General features: G+C 47.5%; 1 protein-coding gene and 1 pseudogene across 1 annotated transcript in view; one reads left to right on the top strand and one right to left on the bottom strand.

Annotated features, from left to right (window-relative positions):
* LOC120645664 (proline-rich receptor-like protein kinase PERK2) overlaps nucleotides 1–11,471 on the bottom strand; it is a 21,176-nt gene extending 9,705 nt beyond the window's left edge. Inside the window, exon 1 of the mRNA XM_039922429.1 lies at nucleotides 11,464–11,471. Coding sequence (XP_039778363.1) covers nucleotides 11,464–11,471 — 8 coding nt within the window. The remainder of the gene's footprint in view (nucleotides 1–11,463) is intronic.
* LOC120645663 lies at nucleotides 11,470–20,277 on the top strand (annotated as a pseudogene).

Below are 20,277 nucleotides of genomic sequence, written 5' to 3'. Positions count from 1 at the left end.
CTGAGGCTGGTCTTATCCACCGGCCTCACAGAGTAAACACGTCCTGGCATGCTACGGGGTGTAATAGAGTTAGAGAGGCCGGTCCCAGCGACCGGCCCAAAAAAAAGAAAAATCCTATTTGGGGTCGGAATTGTTACATCGTGTACATACGATGGCCTGCTCCGGCGGTTGGCTACTCATTGACTATTTGGTTTCGAATGATAATGGAAGTATAGAAACGGCCAGCCCATGCGGTTGGCCAAATAATTTTTCTTGTCATCTCCTTGTGTTTGCCACTGATCTTGTGGATAACGAAGACTCGCCTGCGTTCGCAGCTGGTTTTTCAGACGACGGCAAGCTGGGATACGGGTTCACATCAGCTGATGATTTGGAAGAGGTTGACATCGGTCCTGGGGATAAGCCACGGCCAACATTTATCAGCAAAAAGTTGGATCCGGTCTTGCGTGAGGAGATGATTGCACTGCTGAAAGAGTACCGGGATTGTTTCGCATGGGACTACACTGAGATGCCCGGTCTAGACAGAAGCATCGTCGAGCATCGGCTCCCGCTCAAGAAAGGGTTTCGGCCGTTTCAGCAACGAGCACGTTAGATGAAGGCCGAAGTCCTAGAAGAAGTCAAGAAAGAGGTGGATAAAATGTTGGATGCTGGGTTCATCAGGCCGTGCCGGTATGCAGAATGGATCTCTAGCGTGGTACCGGTACAAAAGAAGGACGGCCGATGGCGTGTCTGCGTCGATTTTAGAGATCTCAACAGAGTGACACCAAAGGATGAATACCCGATGCCTGTTGCAGAGACATTGATCAACGCAGCTGCGGGCCACAAAATGATGAGTTTTATGGACGGTAATGCCGGCTACAACCAGATCTTCATGGCCCAAGAAGACATGAACAAGACCGCGTTCAGAGTCCCAGGCGCGGTCGGCTTGTTCGAGTACTTGGTTATGACCTTTGGATTGAAAAATGCCGGCGCAACGTACCAGCGTGCCATGAATTACATTTTTATGATCTCATCGGCAAACTGGTAGAAATTTATATTGATGATGTTGTAGTCAAGTCCAAATCAGCTGGGGGACATCTAGAAGATCTGCGTCAAGTCTAGGAGAGAACTCAAAAATTTGGGCTCAAAATGAACCCAAAGAAGTGTGCTTTTGGCGTATTAGCCGGTCAATTTTTGGGATTCCTGGTGCATGAACGGGGAATCGAGATCGGCCTGAAAAGTCAAGAAGCTGTGAAGACAATGAAGCCACCTACTACGGAGAAGGAGTTGAAGAAGCTCATTGGTAAGATTAACTTTGTCAGACGATTTATTTCTAATCTGTCTGGGCGCATCGAACCGTTCATGGGTTTAGTGAAGATCAAATCCGATGATGAGTTTCGCTGGGGGGCAGAACAGCAGCAAGCTTTCGATGAGATCAAAGAATATTTATCAAAGCCTCCAGTGTTGGTTCCTCCTCAGCAAGATAGGCCGTGCTATGTGTACCTATCCGTGGGTGACACTTCCATTGCTTCGGTATTAATCCAGAAGCACGACGGCCAGGAGAGGGTGGTTTTCTACCTCAGCAGGTGCATGTTAGACGACGAGACCAGGTATCTTGAAATCGAGAAGCTTTGCCTTTGCTTATTCTTTACATGTACAAAGCTTCGTCATATTTTGCTCTCGGCGGAAACAATTGTCATATGCAAATCGGATGTCATAAAGCACATGCTGTCGGCTCCTGTCCTGAAAGGCCGGCTTGGAAAATGGATGTTTGCATTGTCAGAGTTTGATATTCGTTATCAGCCTGCAAAAGCAGTCAAAGGACAGGCACTGGAGGATCTTGTTGCAGACAGGATCAGCACTGATATTGCTGCATTATTTATTCGTGCTTGGGCTATGTTTTTGACGGATCGGCTTGTGATGATGGGTGCGGTGTGGGAATTCTGTTGGTGTCGCCTCGAGGGGCGACTTACTCCTTTTCCATAAGGATGACTGCCCCATGCACTAATAATTTTGTGGAATATGAAGCCGTTCGCAAAGGGATGGAACTGCTCCTCGAAGTTGGTGCAGAAGTGGTGGAAATATTTGGAGATTCGAAGCTGGTGATTTCTCAGCTCACGGAGGAATATAGATGTGAGAGCGAGGCTCTTTTTCCAATATAGATGCAGTGCCGTGAGTTGATGTCACAATCCAGGTACATCAATTTCCACTGGATACGCAGGACTCTGAACAATGAAGCCAATGATTTGGCACAGATGGCTTCTGGGTACAAGGAAACGACCGATGGGGTCGATGTAGAGGTTCAGTTTCTAGAACCCGGAGACTGGAGAGCCGATATCTTCAATTACTTGAAGGATTTGGCTCGGGGGCACCCAGGAGGATAAGACTCAAGGCTATGAAGTATGTTCTGATAGGGGATGACATGTTCTACAGGACCTTGGAAGGACTACTGCTTAAATGTCTCGGACCTTCAGAGTCAAATCGGCTCTTGCATGAGGTTCACGAGGGAACCTGTGGTACTCATCAATCGGCTCATAAGATGAAGTGGCTGATTAGGCGATCGGGTTATTACTGGCCCACTATGCTCGAGGATTGTTTTAAATATTACAAGGGGTATCAGGCATGTCAGATATTCGGCAAGATTCAGATGGTGCTGGCTTCAGTAATGAATCCTATTATTAAGCCATGGCCGTTCAGGGGTTGGGCCATGGATATGATTGGCCAGATTAATCCACCATCTAGCAAAGGTCACCAGTGGGTCTTAGCTGCTACAGATTATTTCACAAAGTGGGTAGAGGCAGTGCCCATGAGGTCAGTAGCGTCAAAAGATGTGATCAGCTTTGTCAAAGAGCACATCATTCACAGATTTGGGATTCCTCGAACTATTACAACCGATGGAGGATCGGTCTTTATATCAGAGGAATTCAGGAAGTTCGCCGATGACATGGGAATTAAGATGATCAGATCATCTCCATACTATGGCCAAGCTAATGGACAGGCTGAAGCATCCAACCAGAGCCTCATCAAGCTCATAAAGAGAAAGATTGAGGAATATCCTAGGCGCTGGCATGAGGTGTTGTCAGAAGCTTTGTGGGCGTATCGTATTTCATGTCACGGGTCCACCAAGACATCGCCGTACCATTTAGTCTACGGCCAAGACGCTATGTTACCATGGGAAATCACGGCTGGATCAAGGCGTGTCGAGTTCCAGAACGATCTGACAATTGAACAATATGCAGCCTTGATGAATGACAATGTGGAGGACCTGACAGAGCTAAGACTTTGGTCATTGGAGAAGATTAAGGAAAACAAGGCTAAAGTCGCTTGTGCATACAACAAGAAGGTCAAGCCAAAGAATTTCCAAGTTGGAGACTTGGTTTGGGAGGCAGTATTGCCATTGGGAACTAAAGATAAAAAATATGGCAAGTGGTCTCCAACTTGGCACGGGCCGTACAAGATTGATCAGGTTTTGCCTGGGAATGCATACATGCTCGATGAATTGGACGGCGTCAAGTTTCCTATTGCTGTCAATGGCCAACACCTCAAGAAGTATTTCCCGAGCATGTGGGAAAGCGAGTAATAAGAGCCGATCAGATCCATCTGGCTATACCGAGAAAGGGCAACACGATGAGTTGGCCAGTAAAAAAAATAATGAAAGGCCAACACGTTGAGTTGGCTAGTAAAAATACATATGAGAAGCAAGATAGCCGATGTGTGACCATCGACTTAAGGTGTTTTAAATGAGTACAAGTTTCAGGTTTAACAGGCAACATCAAATGTTTTCTGAATAGTTCTACTAGTTTAGGAATCTTTCTATGGCATGGATGGCTTCTGCACGTACAGCATCAGCTCTTGCAATTATTTCTTCGTCGTCCTTGTCATCGCCTGATATTATCTGTCGACTCAAGGTGCTTATCTCTGCAAACTCTGCCTATATTTGTTCAGTCATTTCTTGGGCTTCCTGCTTGGAGTTTGCGATCAAAGCTTTCTCCTCTTGGATTAGTCTTTGGGTATTGCAGACCTTTTCTTCAAGTTCCATCAGTTCCTTTTCCAAGAGGTTGAGTCGTCTTGTGCTCTCGGAGATATCAGCTTTAGCATCTAGAGTTGCCTTCTTTTGATTGAGTAGTTTGCACTTCCGAGTGATGTCGGCTTTCAGAGGGATTTGAGAATGACGTAGTTCTATCCTGTGATGTGCTGCCTTCACCTCCGCCTGAAAGAAAGGAAGATGGCCGGCTGGCCAAAGTTTGACTCAAAGTGATTCTGGAAGCTGGGATTCTATCTGCTCGAGAATTTCTTTTATCTTGCTGGAATCATCAACCAGAGCAGTGATCGGAGCAGATAGTAGATCCTTGATGAGATGAAGCTGATTTGCCAAGTTAGCCGATTGCTGCAAAGATGGTGTTTTTGCTCCAGGGGCAGATAGACCCATTGATGCCGGGTCAAAGGAAAGCAAACTTGAAATGTCAAAGCCCTGTGGACATATCTGAAGTTAGAACAAGGTGCATTTATGAAGCTATCGGTTGGTTCAGAATTGGTCCTCATAAAGGTTACCTGTTCTGAACGAGAAGTGATGATCGGTTCAGGTGTAGCCGATCCGGTTGGATTGGAGGTGACAATAGGGGCTTCGACTATGTTAGCCTGTTCGTCATGCACGTCCATCAGAGTATTGGAAGTTTCAGTTGCTCCAGTGTCAGCTTCATGAACGATGATTTTGTGTTGTACTGGGTTACTAGTATCAAGGATGTCTTCAGTTGCATCCTGGAAATAAAATTACAGTCAACCAGAGTGCATATGTACGCAATAAAGAAGAGGTTTCGGGAAAATAAGTTACCTAGTTGGTGTTAGACTCTGATGGACTCGGGGAAGCTTGTGCTGATTTCTTAATGACTCGCCTCGTGATCATCTTCCTTTTTTTAGTTGGGATTCGGGGGGCAGCACTTGCAGAAGTTTGTCTTCGTTTGGAAGCCGACTGGAGTAAGTCTGGCTGAACAGCCATTATTACTTACTTCATTGATGGTGATCCCTTGCCAAAGAGGACATCAGGAGCAGTTGGAAGAAAGTGGAATGGTTCCCCGTTACTGGACACAGGTGTTGGACCATCTTGTCGCTGTAAGAGCAAAGTGAGTGAGGATTAGCCAAAAGAAAAGGATAGAGGACTCAGACGGGATAAAGTGCACAGATTCAATACCTCTTCCTCGGGGATTATATATTCAGGATCAATTTGCTGCAATCGAGGACCTAGAGCTTTTCTGAAAACATGAGTTTTCCACATTCCCCACCAGGTACAGAAGTCGATTGATGAGGAAGTGAAGAACAGATCGGCTGGTATTGGAATGTGAAGGTTGTCAAACATGCTGTAGCATCTTGAGCTGGTGAGACCATCAGGCAGATCGGCTCTACTCTCCACCAAGTGGTTAATATGGAAGTGGGGAGGGACTTGTCCTAAGCCAAATTGCCGAGCTGCTATGACTAGCTGATAGGTTTCATACCCTGGTTTGATAATTCTATTGGAAGTGCTCATGCCAATAGGGAGGAAACCAGGTCGAATCATCAGGGAATATAGATGCCGAGTGCTGTCGTCATCGGCAAAACTATCTAGTCTAAAGGCAGTTGGGTTCTCAAAGGATTTCAGATTCAGTGAATGGGAAATAAAGAGGATTCTCTAGACCTTTGTAGAAGATTCTGAACCATTTTGCTACATCTGTCGGGTTTAATTTACTGCCAGGAAGACTAAATAAAGCTTGGCCATAACTAGTACATCTAATTGGTTTGCCGCTCTCATCAGGAAAAGAGTTCTTGGTCAGGCCTTGGAAGTTTGGAATCTGGTGCTGAAAGTACATTTGTGCCCACAACTGAATGAACCACCAAGGGCCTCCAGTTCTCAGTTTCTTTTGGTTAAGCAAGTTAGATGTCATCAGATGGAGATATCTGTAGGGTTCTCCAAGAAAAGTTTGCCTAGGCCAGTGCGGTTGCCATGGGCCAGATGATAGGCCAAGGGAAGATAATTCTTAGTTGGAGCTAAAGAAGGACCACAGAAGATGAAATGTTCTAACCAAAGATTTAAGAAGGCTGTGTGTTCCTTTTCAGTCACTGGACCTCTTGTTTTCATGTGCTGGTTCATGTAAGTGCCCCAGTTTGTGCAATTTGCCTTGGATGAAAGTTTAAAGGGGACTTCTGCCATTTTGTGGGCAGCTGGATTAGGAGATCCAATATCTAGGCCAGTGATCATGGTGACATCTAGCAGAGTAAAGAAGAAGCAGTTCAGGGCATCCGACCAAAAATAGCCGATGGTTTTCAGAAGATTTTCATCTTTGTCAAGGGGAGATAATGATAAGCTAAGTGCATCGGCTATGTTCAATTCCTGCCATAAGGGCATATAAGCTTTTGCTACTCTGCTGTACCATGTAATCCAGCTCTCAGGAGGGTTAGGCCAGGCTCTTAAGCAGTCGGCCCAGAGGTTCAAATCAATGTTTTGACTCATGAAAGGAATTCTATTTGCTTCACAAGAGATTAAATCTGTGGGATTTTCGTAAGCTCGTGGGCCAAGACAGAAAGATTTTGGATTGGAATGATGCGACAGAAGGATGTCTGACACCTGAAGTTCAGAGATTCAGAAATTTACATATGGTGTCATGTTTCAGAGTTTAATTTGTTCAGAGGCTTAATAAGCTGAAGAAAGTTAAAAGGATTGGGCTGGATGTTACCTTCAGGCCGCAGATTGCCGCATCATCCATTGCAGAATTTGTTGTCTGAGCTGCAGAGTCTGCCATGGTTCAGATCTATTGACTTAGGGTTTGGTTGCTGTGGGCTCTGATTCGAATTCCGGATGCTTGGAGAAGTTCTTGCTTGAATTTGTAGAGCTGGGTTTTCGAATTACGCTCGGATTTGAGAGTCTGTTTCGAGTTCAGTTCAAGGTGGAAGTGATACTCTACTCTTGTGCGGGTTGCTTCTAGTTGAATTTCATCGGTTCTTTGATATTTATAGAAGCCTGATGCATTGCCATCGGCTTTTTGGAAAACAAATCAAACACGTAGAATTGAAGGAAATTGACTTCATTAAAAGGAAAGGTTTTTTACAGAGGAAAGCCGATTTGACAAAGGAATAATCCTTCGGCTTTACAATCCTACTCCTACAGTACTACTTCTACTGCTCGTAGGTACCTAGTACCTACGGCATTTGGGGCTCCGGGCCGGCTCATCTTCGCCGTCGTCGTTGTCGTCGTCGTCGTCGTCGCTGCTGAAGGCGCTATTGCCGCCTTCAGACCCGAAGTCGCAGCTCCGACCGCCGCCGCCGCCGCTCTCTTCGTCGCTGTCCTCCTCGGAGGACACGAGGAACCGGAAAGGCTTTCCGCCCATCGGTTCGTCACTGGAGGAAGAGCCGATTTCATCTTCCGAGGAAGAATCGGCTCCCTCCGAGGAGTCTTCTTCGTCGCTCTCCAACTCCTCCTGGAACAGGAGTTCGAGGTCTTCTCCCTCGGTCTCGGGCTCGTCCTCTTCGAAGACGGTCCCGAAGTTGAACTCCTCTGCATCCCAGTGCAGAGGAGCCAGCGCCTCGTACGCTGCTGTCGGGTCCCACTCTGGTGTTGGCTGCCGACTCTCTGGGATAGAGTCGATGGAAGAAGCGGAGAGGGAAGAAGAAGAAGGAGAAGAGGAGGAGGAAGAATCTCCGAAGGAGTGAGCCGGAGGAGGAAGAGATCGCCATGACTACTGGTTGCTGGAGGATTGGGGTTTTTCTGTGCTACTTGGCTTAGGAAGAAGATGAGTTTGCTGTAAAGAGAGCCGATTCGGGGTGAGATTAAATAGCAAAAAGGAGGAAGGTGGATCGGCAGTTTCACATTCTACGAGGAGCCATTTGCAGAGACGTTGCGTCTTCCTTGGTGGTTGCAGTGTGTTTTAATGAGCATTAACGGGAAGATGGAGCGACAGAGTGGTTTTGGAATTAACATTGCCAAAACAGGGGGGCATGTGTTATCGCCATAAATTAACAGGCGAAAGCAAGTTGGGCTTAGAGCAGAAGATTTAAGAAGGCTTGTAAATCGGCTCCTGCATGAGCATTTAAGCTACATGGGCCGTGTATCTTTAGATTTAGTTCAAGATTAGAGATAGAGTCCGATCGGGACAAGATAGAATTAGATTGTTTCCCAAGTCTCCGGACTATAAATATGTACCCTATGTTATTCATGAAGAGAAGAACGTCATCACGTCTCGCAAACAACAACTCTCGGCGCATCGCCACCCCTAATTCTAGGGTTTCATCCAAGTAAGCGCCATGCTGCCCTGATCGCTTCTTGCGATCAGGGCAGCATTGTTCTTGCTTTTACCTTGGTATTACTCGTACTGAAGCATTTTTTATGGCGAATAATGCTAGTTATCCTGATGTTTGTAGCATGGCTTTTAGTAGATTTATCGAGCTTTGTTGCTTATCATCTACGAATATCATGTTGTTCCTGTGCATTCAAGTTTCAATCTTATGCTAATTCTTGCTGCGTAGAATTAGTTGCACAGAGACAATACCCTGCTTCTTTTCCATCTAATAGATCTAATCTGTTATATTTTGCTCTTATTCTTAAGAGTTGGCATAATATCTGCTAGGTTAGGCCCTGCAAATGGATTGGATGATCCGGTGTCGTGTTAGATGCTTTGCCTTAGTCTTAACAGGGAATTGATCCGGGAATCGGCTCTTGCTAGTTCTTAGGCCTCTGTTTTTTGTTATGGTTTAGTTATTTATTACGTTCATTAGGCCCAATCACGCGTAGGATGTTCCGATCTAGCAGTGAAGCTTTTACCGTCGTGGATTAGATTAATTAGATTTAATTGAAGCAGCTTTACACTTATTTGCTTTATTTATCAATATCCGGATAGATGCAGATCCAATCTGACACTGGGACTCGATCGGCTCTTTAAAGCCGATGCAAGAGTCGTCACAAGGAGCCGACCACGGCTCGGACTTATGTTTCCATGTGTTTGTGTATGCAGGCAAATCGCTGCAAGCACGTTCGCACCTTCCTGATCGGGTATAGGTCAGGTGGCACGCCCGACATTCTCCGGAATCTCCGGGCGCGTGACGGAATTGCGGGCCGTCGACGAGGGAGCAGTGCCTGCAAGCGCCCCGGCGACCTCCCGGCTCTTCGTGTTGCCTGTCGCTGCTCGCCAGTGGGTTTCGACCGACAACAGACCTGCACCTAGAAATCGATTTCAGAGTTAATACAAAAGAATGGTATAGCTCAGAGAGAGGTACAAGTGACTGTATAGTGTGGTGGGAGGAGGGTATACACGTGGCTTGAAATAATCGGTTCGAACCCTGGTTAATGCAAGTGTGCATATTTCATCAAAAAATTGTACCTCTACAATAGAGGGGCTTGTGGTGGTGGCCGGTAATTTCTCTGTGAAAAAATGAGAAAACCAATAATCACGTTTATCTTATCGGTGGTCGGTTTGATAAAAATTCTCGGTAATTTTGAATCCGTTGAGAAAACCAATAATTGTGATGTCTTATCTTTCATATCAGATTGTTTGGAGATAATCTAGATTATTTTGTGTACATTTTGAGAAAAATTTTCCCCGAGAAATCCGATAAACGCGTTTATCGGCAACCACCGGTTTTTTTCCCCTTACCTGTAAAGTTAACCCTAGTGGCCAATTGGCTGGGATAATATTTTCTTTTTTCTTTTGCTATTTTTAATCTTTTCTCTGATTTTTTGTGGATGCATTACTCGCTCCTGCAAACAGCTATTTGTTGTAGCTGTAAAAAGTAGGAGCGGGTACCACACCCGCCCCTGCAAATATGCTTTCAACCCCCCTAAATATTATTTTTGTGGTTGTGTTTACAACCGGTACTAAAATCAAATTTTCAATAGTAGCATGCTATGTCGACTTTAGGTCGGGTACAAACTATGTCCCTGTACATTCTAGCGGCTATAATTAGCGTTTCTTAACCACTGATGAATGTGTTTTTGGCATGAGAAAGCATTGTATAGGAATGAAAAAAAAACACGCTTTGTTTGCCTTCCCGATAGTAAGGCGAGGTGAGCAGCAGTATAATCTATAATGTCAAGTTGGGCCACAGTTGACAAACCTTTTGATTCCCAAGAAGGCATAGGAATGCCATAAAAAAAAAGAAGGCATAGGAATAATAGCTCAACAAATGGTACATCGCTCATGCGACCGCCATTCGAGTATTTGACACTTGCTTTTGAAATTCACGCGCACCTGCTGCTTAATACACGTTTCCCGCTAGTTCTGTGCTTTGTTTTGTGCCACATGTGCGTGTAGCGAGCTCGTACTGGTTGCCAATAAGCCTGCATACAAATAGACGTGCCATTCTTGTACAGATTAAACTCTACATTTTCACAACGAGACATTGGCTTTGAACAAACTCTCAGCAGGTTTCAGGCATCTTCAGAAGCTTTTCCCGGATGCTCTTGGCTTAAAGTCGCAAAATTTGTTGCATGTAATAGCTTAATCGTTTGGGACCTGGACTAGGTTATAAACTCTCTTCCTCCTCTTAATGAAATACATGCTTAGGCACGGTCGCGAAAAAAATATGGATTCACGACTTCCAATTCAAATACATATGCATTTTGCATGTTGTTTACAGCCATTTAAATTTAAATTAAAACTATCAGCTCAAATGGCGGTTAATTAAAACTTAGGACTTCGCCTCATTGTTAACATACACAGTGTCTATCACTAGAAGAACGATTAGCTGAAATATAAATATATACATACTAAGTCAGAAGCTTGAACCGAGGTGGAAATGTTTCCTAAAGGAACCTATAATTAGCAAATTCGGCATCTGTTTGCCAACAAAATTTGAAACATAGCTTCATCCACGTTGTTATGCTGTGGACGACCGTAGCTTCCCGCAAGTCGGCATGCATGTTTTACTTTTTACAGTGGACCCACAACTCACTAAACTTTACAATTTTTTTTGAAAGCACCCAGGAGCACTGGGGAATCATGTAAGAACTCAGTTGGGCACACGCGTTGACCGCGCGCTCAACACATATGGACTGCCGGGAAGTCCGAGGACGCGCCTACCGGAGCTTACACACGCACACACACCTATACATGCACACATACATGCATGCACCCCGGTACCCCTCTGGGAATAAATCCCGGTGCGACACCAGCGTCCGCTCCCGACGGGAGTGGAACGCGGGTGGGTAGTGCTCCACCTTAGCGTTCTACCACTGAGCCTTCGCAAACTTTACTACTTTGGCAAGGAATCTTTTGCGGCTAATTCTGGTTTGTTAGTAACCATACAAAATCCAAGCACGCTGTCCAATCCATAGAAAATGCAGCCATAGCAGGCCAGAGTAGAGTAGGTGCCGTATGAGCACAACTAGATGGTAAACAAAGGTTGCAGGAGGATAACATGATGAACCCGGTCTGCTCCCGGTGTATAAATAACCACACGCCTGCCACTTCGCCACAATTACAGTAGTCTTAGTGCAGTCATTAGTAAACAACCACAATTCCAAGTGACCACGCCATGGCTACTACCGGTTTTAGGCCATGGTTCCTTCTCTCATGTGGGCTGCTCCTGGCAGCCGTGTGCCATGGCCTCCAGGTGGGCTTCTACCAGAAGACTTGCCCAGGGCGGAGGCCATCGTGAGGGCCGCGGTGCAGAAGGCCGTGCGCAGGGACCCCGGTCTCGGCGCTGGCCTCATCCGCATGCTCTTCCACGACTGCTTCGTTGAGGTTAGCGTGCGTGCGCCCATGGCAGGGCAGATGACCCGGCCGTATTATTGAAAGAAACAACATTTTTCTTCTTAATTCATTAACCATGGCAGATAACCAGCTTGCATTGTACGAATCTGATGTATGCACGTTGATCCGTAGGGCTGTGATGGATCCATCCTTCTGGACCCGACGCCGGTGAACCCACGGCCGGAGAAGAAGGGCCCGGCCAACGACGGCAGCCAGCGGAGCTACGAGGTGATCGACGCGGCCAAGCGCGCCCTGGAGAAGGCCTGCCCTGGCACGGTGTCGTGCGCCGACGTCGTCGCCTTCGCGGCGCGCGACGCGTCCGACCTCCTCAGCGGCTCGCGGATCAGCTTCGCGATGCCGGGCGGGCGGCTCGACGGGCGCAGGTCCCTCAAGAGCCAGACGGGCGTCCTGCCCGCGCCGTTCGCCAACTTCGACACCATCGCCAGGTTCGCCGCCAATGGCCTGGGCATCGAGGACCTGGTCGTGCTCTCCGGCGCGCACTCCGTCGGCCGCTCCCACTGCTCCTCCTTCGTCGCCGAGCGCATCGCCTCCCCGTCCGACATGGACGCGGTGCTTCCAGCGCAGCCACAACCGGAGACCACGAGTTCGCCGTGTGCAGTGGGAGGTCGACATGCCCGAGGCACACGGCGAAGACCCGTAGGCACACGGCGAAGACTTCGCCGACGGTGGCCGACGGCAAAGCGCCGACGGCAACCACGGGGACGGCAAAGACCTTGTTTGTCGTGTGCCAAAAGTCGAGCACACGGCACACTTTTTCGCCGTGTGTATATATAGGCGCACGGCGAAAAAAACGGGCAGACGCCGTCACGGCCAGCTGACGGCGTCAGCGGCTGTTCGCCGTGTGCCCGGACGGCAGGCACACGGCAACGCTCCCAGATTCGCCGTGTGCTCGGACGGCAGGCACACGGCAACGCTGCCAGATTTGCCGGGTTCCCTTACCAAGGGCACACGGTGAACTATGGTCAGTTTGCCGTGTGCACGGCCTAGGCACACGGCGAACTTGATGTACAGGGCTGGCCATATGGTCACTTTGCCGTGTGCCTAGTCCCTTGCACACGGCAAAGTGACCAAACAAATCTTTTTTTTGTTTTTCACGTATAAAGGACCCCACATCACAACATACATATCACGTGCATTACATATCACATATATATCACAACAAACATCACATGCACTATATATCACAACTAGCCACAAATAACTTCAAACACATCCAGAAGTCCAATGCAAAGTCCTGCAAGTTCACAACATATCCAGAAGTTCACAAGTCCATAAATATTGAAATAAACTAGTTTATGGCTGCGGTGGGCTGTCGAACGGTGGTGGGCCGCCGAACTGAGGTGGGAACAACTGTTGTGGGAGCGTCGGTGAGATGCCCGGCGACAAGTCTGGCGTATTCAATGCCGCCGATAGATTCTGCAAAAAATGTAAGACAGTAAATTGCAGGTGAGACAAAAACCAAGTTCTCAAGTTATAATCTAAACAAGTCTAAATATGTAGGTCCCCTAAATCGTTAAGTGAGTAATGTAAGTCACAATCTCTAAGTATAAAGTTCTCTAAGTATCTAATACTTCAAAAGAAACTAAAGGGTTTTCAAGATACTCACCGGAGGAGTAGTAGGAGCAGGAGCCGCACGGAAGGCTGGAATGGGATTACCCATTTAGACAGAAAGGCTTCGAACGTAGTTGTACATCTGGGCCATCTCGGTCGCCTGCTTCTGCTCGTTCTCTTGTCGTATCCTCCTCTCTTCGGCCAACGCCGCCTCGTACGCCGCCTGTTGCGCTTGCATTTGGTGCTACAATAGTACATGACAATGTTATAATGCAAAGCAAATATATGTACAAAACGAAAGAACTATGAATAAATAAGAAATAACCTGAAGTTCCTGCACTTGGAGCTGCGACGCGGACAGCCGTGGGCGTATGGCCGGGCTATTGGCCGTGCTCCTCGCTCGAATCTGGGAGAGGGTGGGAGTGCTGGCCGTGTCTACAAGGCCATCACGAATGTAGTAGCGCCCATGTTTCTTGGCTCCTCCCACCCTCATAATGACTTCTCCATCAAGGGGCTGGGTCCTCGGATCCCAGTCTGGCCCATGGACCTGTCTTCCCATCTCTGTGTACGCCTAGATACGACTGTGGACGGACGGGTTGCTGTACGCCGAGGGCGGGTCGTCAGGGTTGTAGGTGACGTTGGATGTCGTCTTGCCCTTGCGGGCCAAAGCCCATCCCACGAACGGGTTGCACTCCTGGCCTTCATGTGAGGACGACTGCGAAAATGGAAGAAGTTGATTACAAATTATGCTGAATTGAACGTTATATTAGAGAAATGAGTCTGTGTAGTGTGTACCCATCTAGCCCTGTACTGTCGTTGTTGAGGCTGCCTTGATGGTGCGCTGGACCTGGCATCAACAATCGCCAATGCCAGCCAGCGTCGTGCAAAGCCTGCCACTCGGGGTCGAACCACTTGTCCACTATGTGCTCCCAGCACACGGTGTCATTACGACACCACCACGCAGGAACCTACACGTGATCAAATGCATGACATGTAAGAAGAGAGACATTTAACGATATTTTTCATCTTACAATAAATTTGAACTTACCTGTAAATATTGCTCTCGGGTCAGCTTCAAATCCCTCGCCTCAGTCTTCCCGATCTTCTGCTTTAGGAAATGTTCACAATAGTTGATGACGCACTGGACTTGCGCCTCATAATGCATGTCCTTCACGAGTTTAATGCATCGATTGTGAGCCACAATCGCCGCCCGCTCCTCGTATCCCTCGTCACACCTGTAAAAATCCTGCATATAAAGACGATGGATCATGTCATTATTAATAAAATGTTCAATGAATGTGATGTATTGACCATTTTTTGCCAGGGAAAACTTACCCAGAGCTCGGCCTTTACCCGCTCCGCCTTGTTCTCAAAGGTTCTGCCACTCCGATCCAACTGATCGTTGTTGGCGGCAATGTAGTGGTCCCACGTCCAGGCCGGCTCGTACCGTCCTTGATAGTGGACCAGGCCTGGGAAGTGGTCCCTGCACAAAAGACCCAGGATGCCGTTGACCTTGCGTTTGTGAGCACCGCCACTGAGGACTCTCCAACTCCCGCAAAAGTGATTAAGAGAAAATATTAGTTTGTACCGTGATTTTCGAGTTAGGAAATGAAAAAGTAGTAATAACATGTCAAATTACTTACATATCTCCGCTCGTTCGAATTAGCGGGCGCAAGGCAACAGGTATCGGCCAATCTGGGAGTCGCGAAGGACCTCGCAACCAGATAGCCGGCGTAGAGGTATCCTCGGCCATGTCCTCCTCAGACGACTCCCCCTCCTCCTCCTGCGCGTCCGCCTGCCACTCCCCCTCCTCCCGCTCCTGCTCCTGGTCCTGGGCAGGCTCCTCCTCCTCCTCACTACTAGAAAATAAGTCTTAGGTCCACCCCAAAAGTAACGGTATGGAGATGAACCGGTACCTATGCTAGCACATTTTTCCATTTGTTCAACTACAGCCCGAGACAACTCCTTAGCACATTGCTGGCGGAAGAAATTGCTTAACTCCGCCAGCACATGCCAGACATGGTCAGGGAGATAGCCGCTCTCCTTATGTGGTAGTCATGACTCTTCAGCCCATTGATTCACATAATAGATAAGTTCACCCCTCTCCTTAGATTCGCTGCATACCCATCGGGGAACATTAAAGTCTGGAATCATTCTAGTACTTCTTTCCTTTGGTGCTTCTTCAGAACGAATTCAGCTGCAGGCTTTTTCTATTTGTTACCATCTTTGGGCGGCGGAATATTTAGTTTTGGTCTATCGCATAAACTAGCTTGATCCACTCGGGCCTTAACATTGTCCTTTGTTTTATCAAGAATGTCCATGATTGTACCCTAGAGTGCCTGAGCAATATTTTTTTCCGAGTGCATCATATCAATGTTATGAGGAAGAAGAAGATCATTCATGTAGGGGAGCCTCCACAGGCCGGACTTCTGATTCCAGGCATGTTCTTCACCATAACCCACAAAACCACCACCTTCTTTAACCCTCAGCGACTGTAACCACTCACGGACCGCGACACCTGACATCATCTGCGGTAGAGGTTCATCAACCACGATACCTTTCGTAAAGTTCTTGATGTCATGTCGGAATGGATGGTCAATAGGGAGGAATTGTTGGTGCTTGTCGAACGAAGAATACTTGCCACCCTTCGCCAACCAGATGAACCTCATAGCTGCCTTGCATACTGGGCAAGGGAACTTCCCGTGCACACACCAGCCGTAGAATATCGCATACGATAGCAAGTCATGCAGGGAGTACATGTACCACACTCGCATTTTGACGTTTGTCTTTGTAGCTCGGTCATATGTCCATACACCTTCCTCCCAAGCATGGAGCAAATCATCAATAAGAGACTCCATATACACACTCATATTATCCCCCGGATATCCAGGAATTATCAACGACAAAAATATGTTCTGCCGTTGAAAGATAACTCCAGGGGGGAGGTTGAGGGGGATAATAAACACGGGCCAACAACTGTACGGGGCAGCCATCATTCCATAAGGATTGAATCCATCTGTTGCCAACGCAACACGTACATTTTGAGCCTCTAGAGCTTTCATTGTGTGACGCCTGTCAAAATGTTTTCATGCTTCACCATCGGATGGATGTATCAACTTCTCAGGACGGTAGCGTTTGCCGTTTTTGTGCCATCTCATCTGTTGTGCTGAATCCTCGGTCATGAACAGACGTTGGATTCTCGGTATGAATGGAATGTACCGTACGATTTTCACGGGGATTTTGAGCTGTTTCTTTTGACCATCACCAGAATCTACCTCCAGCCACCGAGATGATTTACATTTTGTACAGTAATTTGTGTCTGCATGTTCTTTCCTAAACAATATGCATCCCTTCGGACAAGCATGTATCTTCTCATATGGCATCTTAAGACTACGAAGAAGTTTTTGTGCCTCGTACATGCTCTTTGGAAGATTGTGTCCTTCCGGAAGCAGACTACCAAAAACCGTCAACATTTTGTCGAAACCATCTCGACTAATGCCACACTCAGACTTTAGGGCCAGTACGCATGCAATAGCATCGAACTGAGAAACATTGGTATGCTGGTGAAGTGGTTTCTATGCCGCAGACAACATGTCGTAATACTGCTTTGCCGTAGGGTCTGGCGGTTCCTCTCTAGGTCCTTCTTCGAAGTGTGCTTCATGAAAGTCTGCTAACATGTCTGCGCAACTGGCATCAGCATCATAATCATCGATGCGTTGTCTGACTACCTCTTCTCTCGCATGATGGGCTTCACCATGGCAGATCCACCGGGTATAGTTTTCCACAAACCCATATTTGATAATATGTTTACCCATAGTGAGTTGTGATTGATGTATCCTATTTTGACACTTGGTGCATGGACACGGCATTCTACTCTGTCCTCTATCAAATGCCTTTTCCAAAAAGTCATTGACCTTTAGAGCAAACTCAATATACTCTTGTTCGCTCTGCCAGCCCTTGTACATCCACTCACGGTCATCCAGCCTTTAACATACGAGCGAGAAATTTAAAAATCGATTTCATATACACGATATCTAACAAACTCTAATAGGTGAAGATAGGTCCTAATCCCACCCGATAATGCGTAGATATAGTTGGTTTCCATGATTCACTCCTAGCCGAGACAGAATTTCGGCAGCACCTCCCCGCTGCTCTCCAAATACACGTCCTGTCAAGGAGATTGTGTATTCGGAGAACAACAGGGAGGTGATGCCGAAACTCTGGCACGGATCGGAGTTGACCATGAAAACTAACTATATCTACGCACCCTTGGGCTGTCCAAATGACGTGGACAATTTGAAATACATACGGTTCCATATATGCAAAGAGCTGCATATTTTGAACTGTATCTCTTTCAAACGGGAGACGCAACCTCTCCTAAAAAAACAACTACATAGTATCAATAATTGAACATTTCAGTTTCAAATTCTGCAAAAATAAAACAGCACAGCGATCGACAACCAACAAACATGCCTTAGATATGTTCCCATTCATTTGACCTTGAACTTGAAGCATAAGAAACCTAAAATAAATTCATGACCGCCATTAAACCATGTGACACATCCAGCCCAATCTTAACGTCATCACATCCGAGTTGTTTCTTGGGCATGGATGTGTCACATGGTTTCATGACAAGCATGATAAGCATATCCATAGAACAGAAATAACACACTTCGACTAACACTTATGCTCAATCTCAAGGTCAATATATATATAGCATATATCATCACAGGCAATACAATTTTCTATCCAAAATTTGTAACTAATTTCTAATTTAAATGAACAAAGAGAGAGGGGTTGAGAATGCACTCACAAAGGGCGCCGACGGCTGGCCGGGACGGGGCAGGGCAGCGGCACGGCCGGGACGGGGCAAGGCAGTAGGGGCCGCACCGGGACGGGGCTGTGGAAGGGGGGGCCGCGCCAGGGAGAGGCACACCAGGGCGGGGTGGCGCCGAGCCGGGGCTGCGGCGGGGGGGCACCAGGGCGGGGCGGCGGCGGGCAGGGTCCGAGCTGGGAGTCCAAGCCAGGGCGGGGCGGTGGCGGGTCGGGGCCGCGCCGGAGGGGGCACCGGGGCGGGGCGGCGGCGGGGCAACGCCGGGGTGGCCGCGCCTGCGGGCCGCGGCGGAGCGTCGGGGCGGGGGCGTCGGAGCGGCGACGTCAGGGCGGGGACGGCGCGTCGGGGCAGGCCGCGGCGGCGCGTCGGGGCGGGCCAGGGCAGTAGGGGGCCGGGGCGGAGCGGGGCTACGGCGGAGCATCGGGGCGGGGCCGCGGTGGCGCGTCGGGGCGGGGGCGGCGGGGCGACACCGGCGAGAGTGAGAGAGAGTGAGAGTGAGAGAGACTGAGTGAGAGAGGCACGCAGCGGTCTGAAAGCGCTAAGTGTAGGAGACTTCTCCGTGTGCCAGATCCAGGGCACACGGCGAAGTGATGAGTTCGCCGTGTGCCAGATCCCAGGCACACGGCGAACACGGCATTTCTATATTTCATGTGAATGAAAATTGAATTCTTTTAAATTTTTCAATGTCATTTTGGAAATTTGTTTTGAAATTGAAAACAAGACCTTAAAGTTCACTGAAGAACATGAATATAATTTTTTCACTCATATTAAATCATTATTTCATGTACTAATAGTTCAAATTCAATTTATATCAATTAAAGTTGTATAAATGTAGTTAATACGTTAAAATTATTAAACAGATCCAAAAAAATGCAAAAAATTAACATGAAGTCATTTATGTTCTCTATTGCCTATATAAAAAGTGTAGAAACCAAATTCAAATTTGAACGTGTTTGCCCCTACAAACTTAACCGCGTCTTTCTCCGTTACCCAGATCTTCTTCTGGAAAGTTTGAATTTATAAGCAGCGTACGTGACAAACACGTGCGGAACTCCCTCAATTTTTTACCATAGATTCTATGTATGATAGCATAAGAAATCGACAAATCTCATAATTTTCAGACTTCGTTTGAATTTTTTAAAATTTTACAACTATTCGGTTCAGGAGAACTTTTTGTGAACACCATTTTCGAAATGACAATGTCATCTACGACATGAGGTCTTACTGTGCACTCAGAAACATGAATATCATTTTTCCAAAAATTTTCTTCTATTATTTTATGTACTTGCAGTTCAAAATTTGACTCATCCGAAAAATTCGTTTAACATATACACAATTTTTATATATAGTGAACATTACGACAAAAATACCAAACTTTAATACAGAGTACCAAGCAATGTCTCTGTAGTGTAGAAAAAGTTTCGAGTTTGAAAATTCAAAATTTTCAAACTGTTTGCCATGTGCCAAGAAAAAGCACACGGCGAAGTGTCTTGTTTGCCGTGTGCCAAGCTGTAGCACACGGCGAAGTGGCATGTTTGCCTTGTGCCCCATGCGGCACACAGCAAAGTTTAGCGCCGTCAACCTCCGTCGCTCCTCTGTCCACCACCGTTCGCCACCTCCGCATGTGAGTGGCACCTGCACGAGGTTTGCCGTGTGTTTTGAGGACGGCACACGGCAAAGATATTAATATGCCGTGTGTTTGGTTTTTACCGTGTGTTCCTTGGGCTGGCACACGGCAAAGAGGCAATTTTGCCGTGTGCATGGGGTTTGCCGTGTGTTTTATTTTGGGCACACGGCAAAGTGGTTGTTTGCCATGTGCCCGTCTTTTAGCACACGGCAAACTATTTGGCACACGGCATATTAGCCGTTTCCGGTAGTGAGCTGAGGCGGCAGTGCCCGGCGAGCCCGTCCCTCGGCAACGACCCCGTGGTGGCGGAGGACGCCGTCACCCCGAACGCGCTAGAGAAACAGTACTACAGGAACCTGTTGGACCGAAAGGTGCTCTTCACGTCGGACGCCGCGCTGATGTCGTCGGCGCAGACGGCGGGGATGGTGCGTGGCCTCGCGCGACTGGACGGGACGTGGGAGAAGAAGTTCACCGCCGCGACGGTGAAGCTGGCGAGTATCGGAGTGAAGACCGGCAGCGACGGAGAGATCAGGAAGAAGTGTCGGGTCGTCAACTAA

Source organism: Panicum virgatum, chromosome 8K (genome assembly GCF_016808335.1).
Source record: "Panicum virgatum strain AP13 chromosome 8K, P.virgatum_v5, whole genome shotgun sequence".
In the NCBI taxonomy this organism is placed as follows: domain Eukaryota; kingdom Viridiplantae; phylum Streptophyta; class Magnoliopsida; order Poales; family Poaceae; genus Panicum; species Panicum virgatum.
This window is presented reverse-complemented; position numbering and strand designations above follow the sequence as displayed.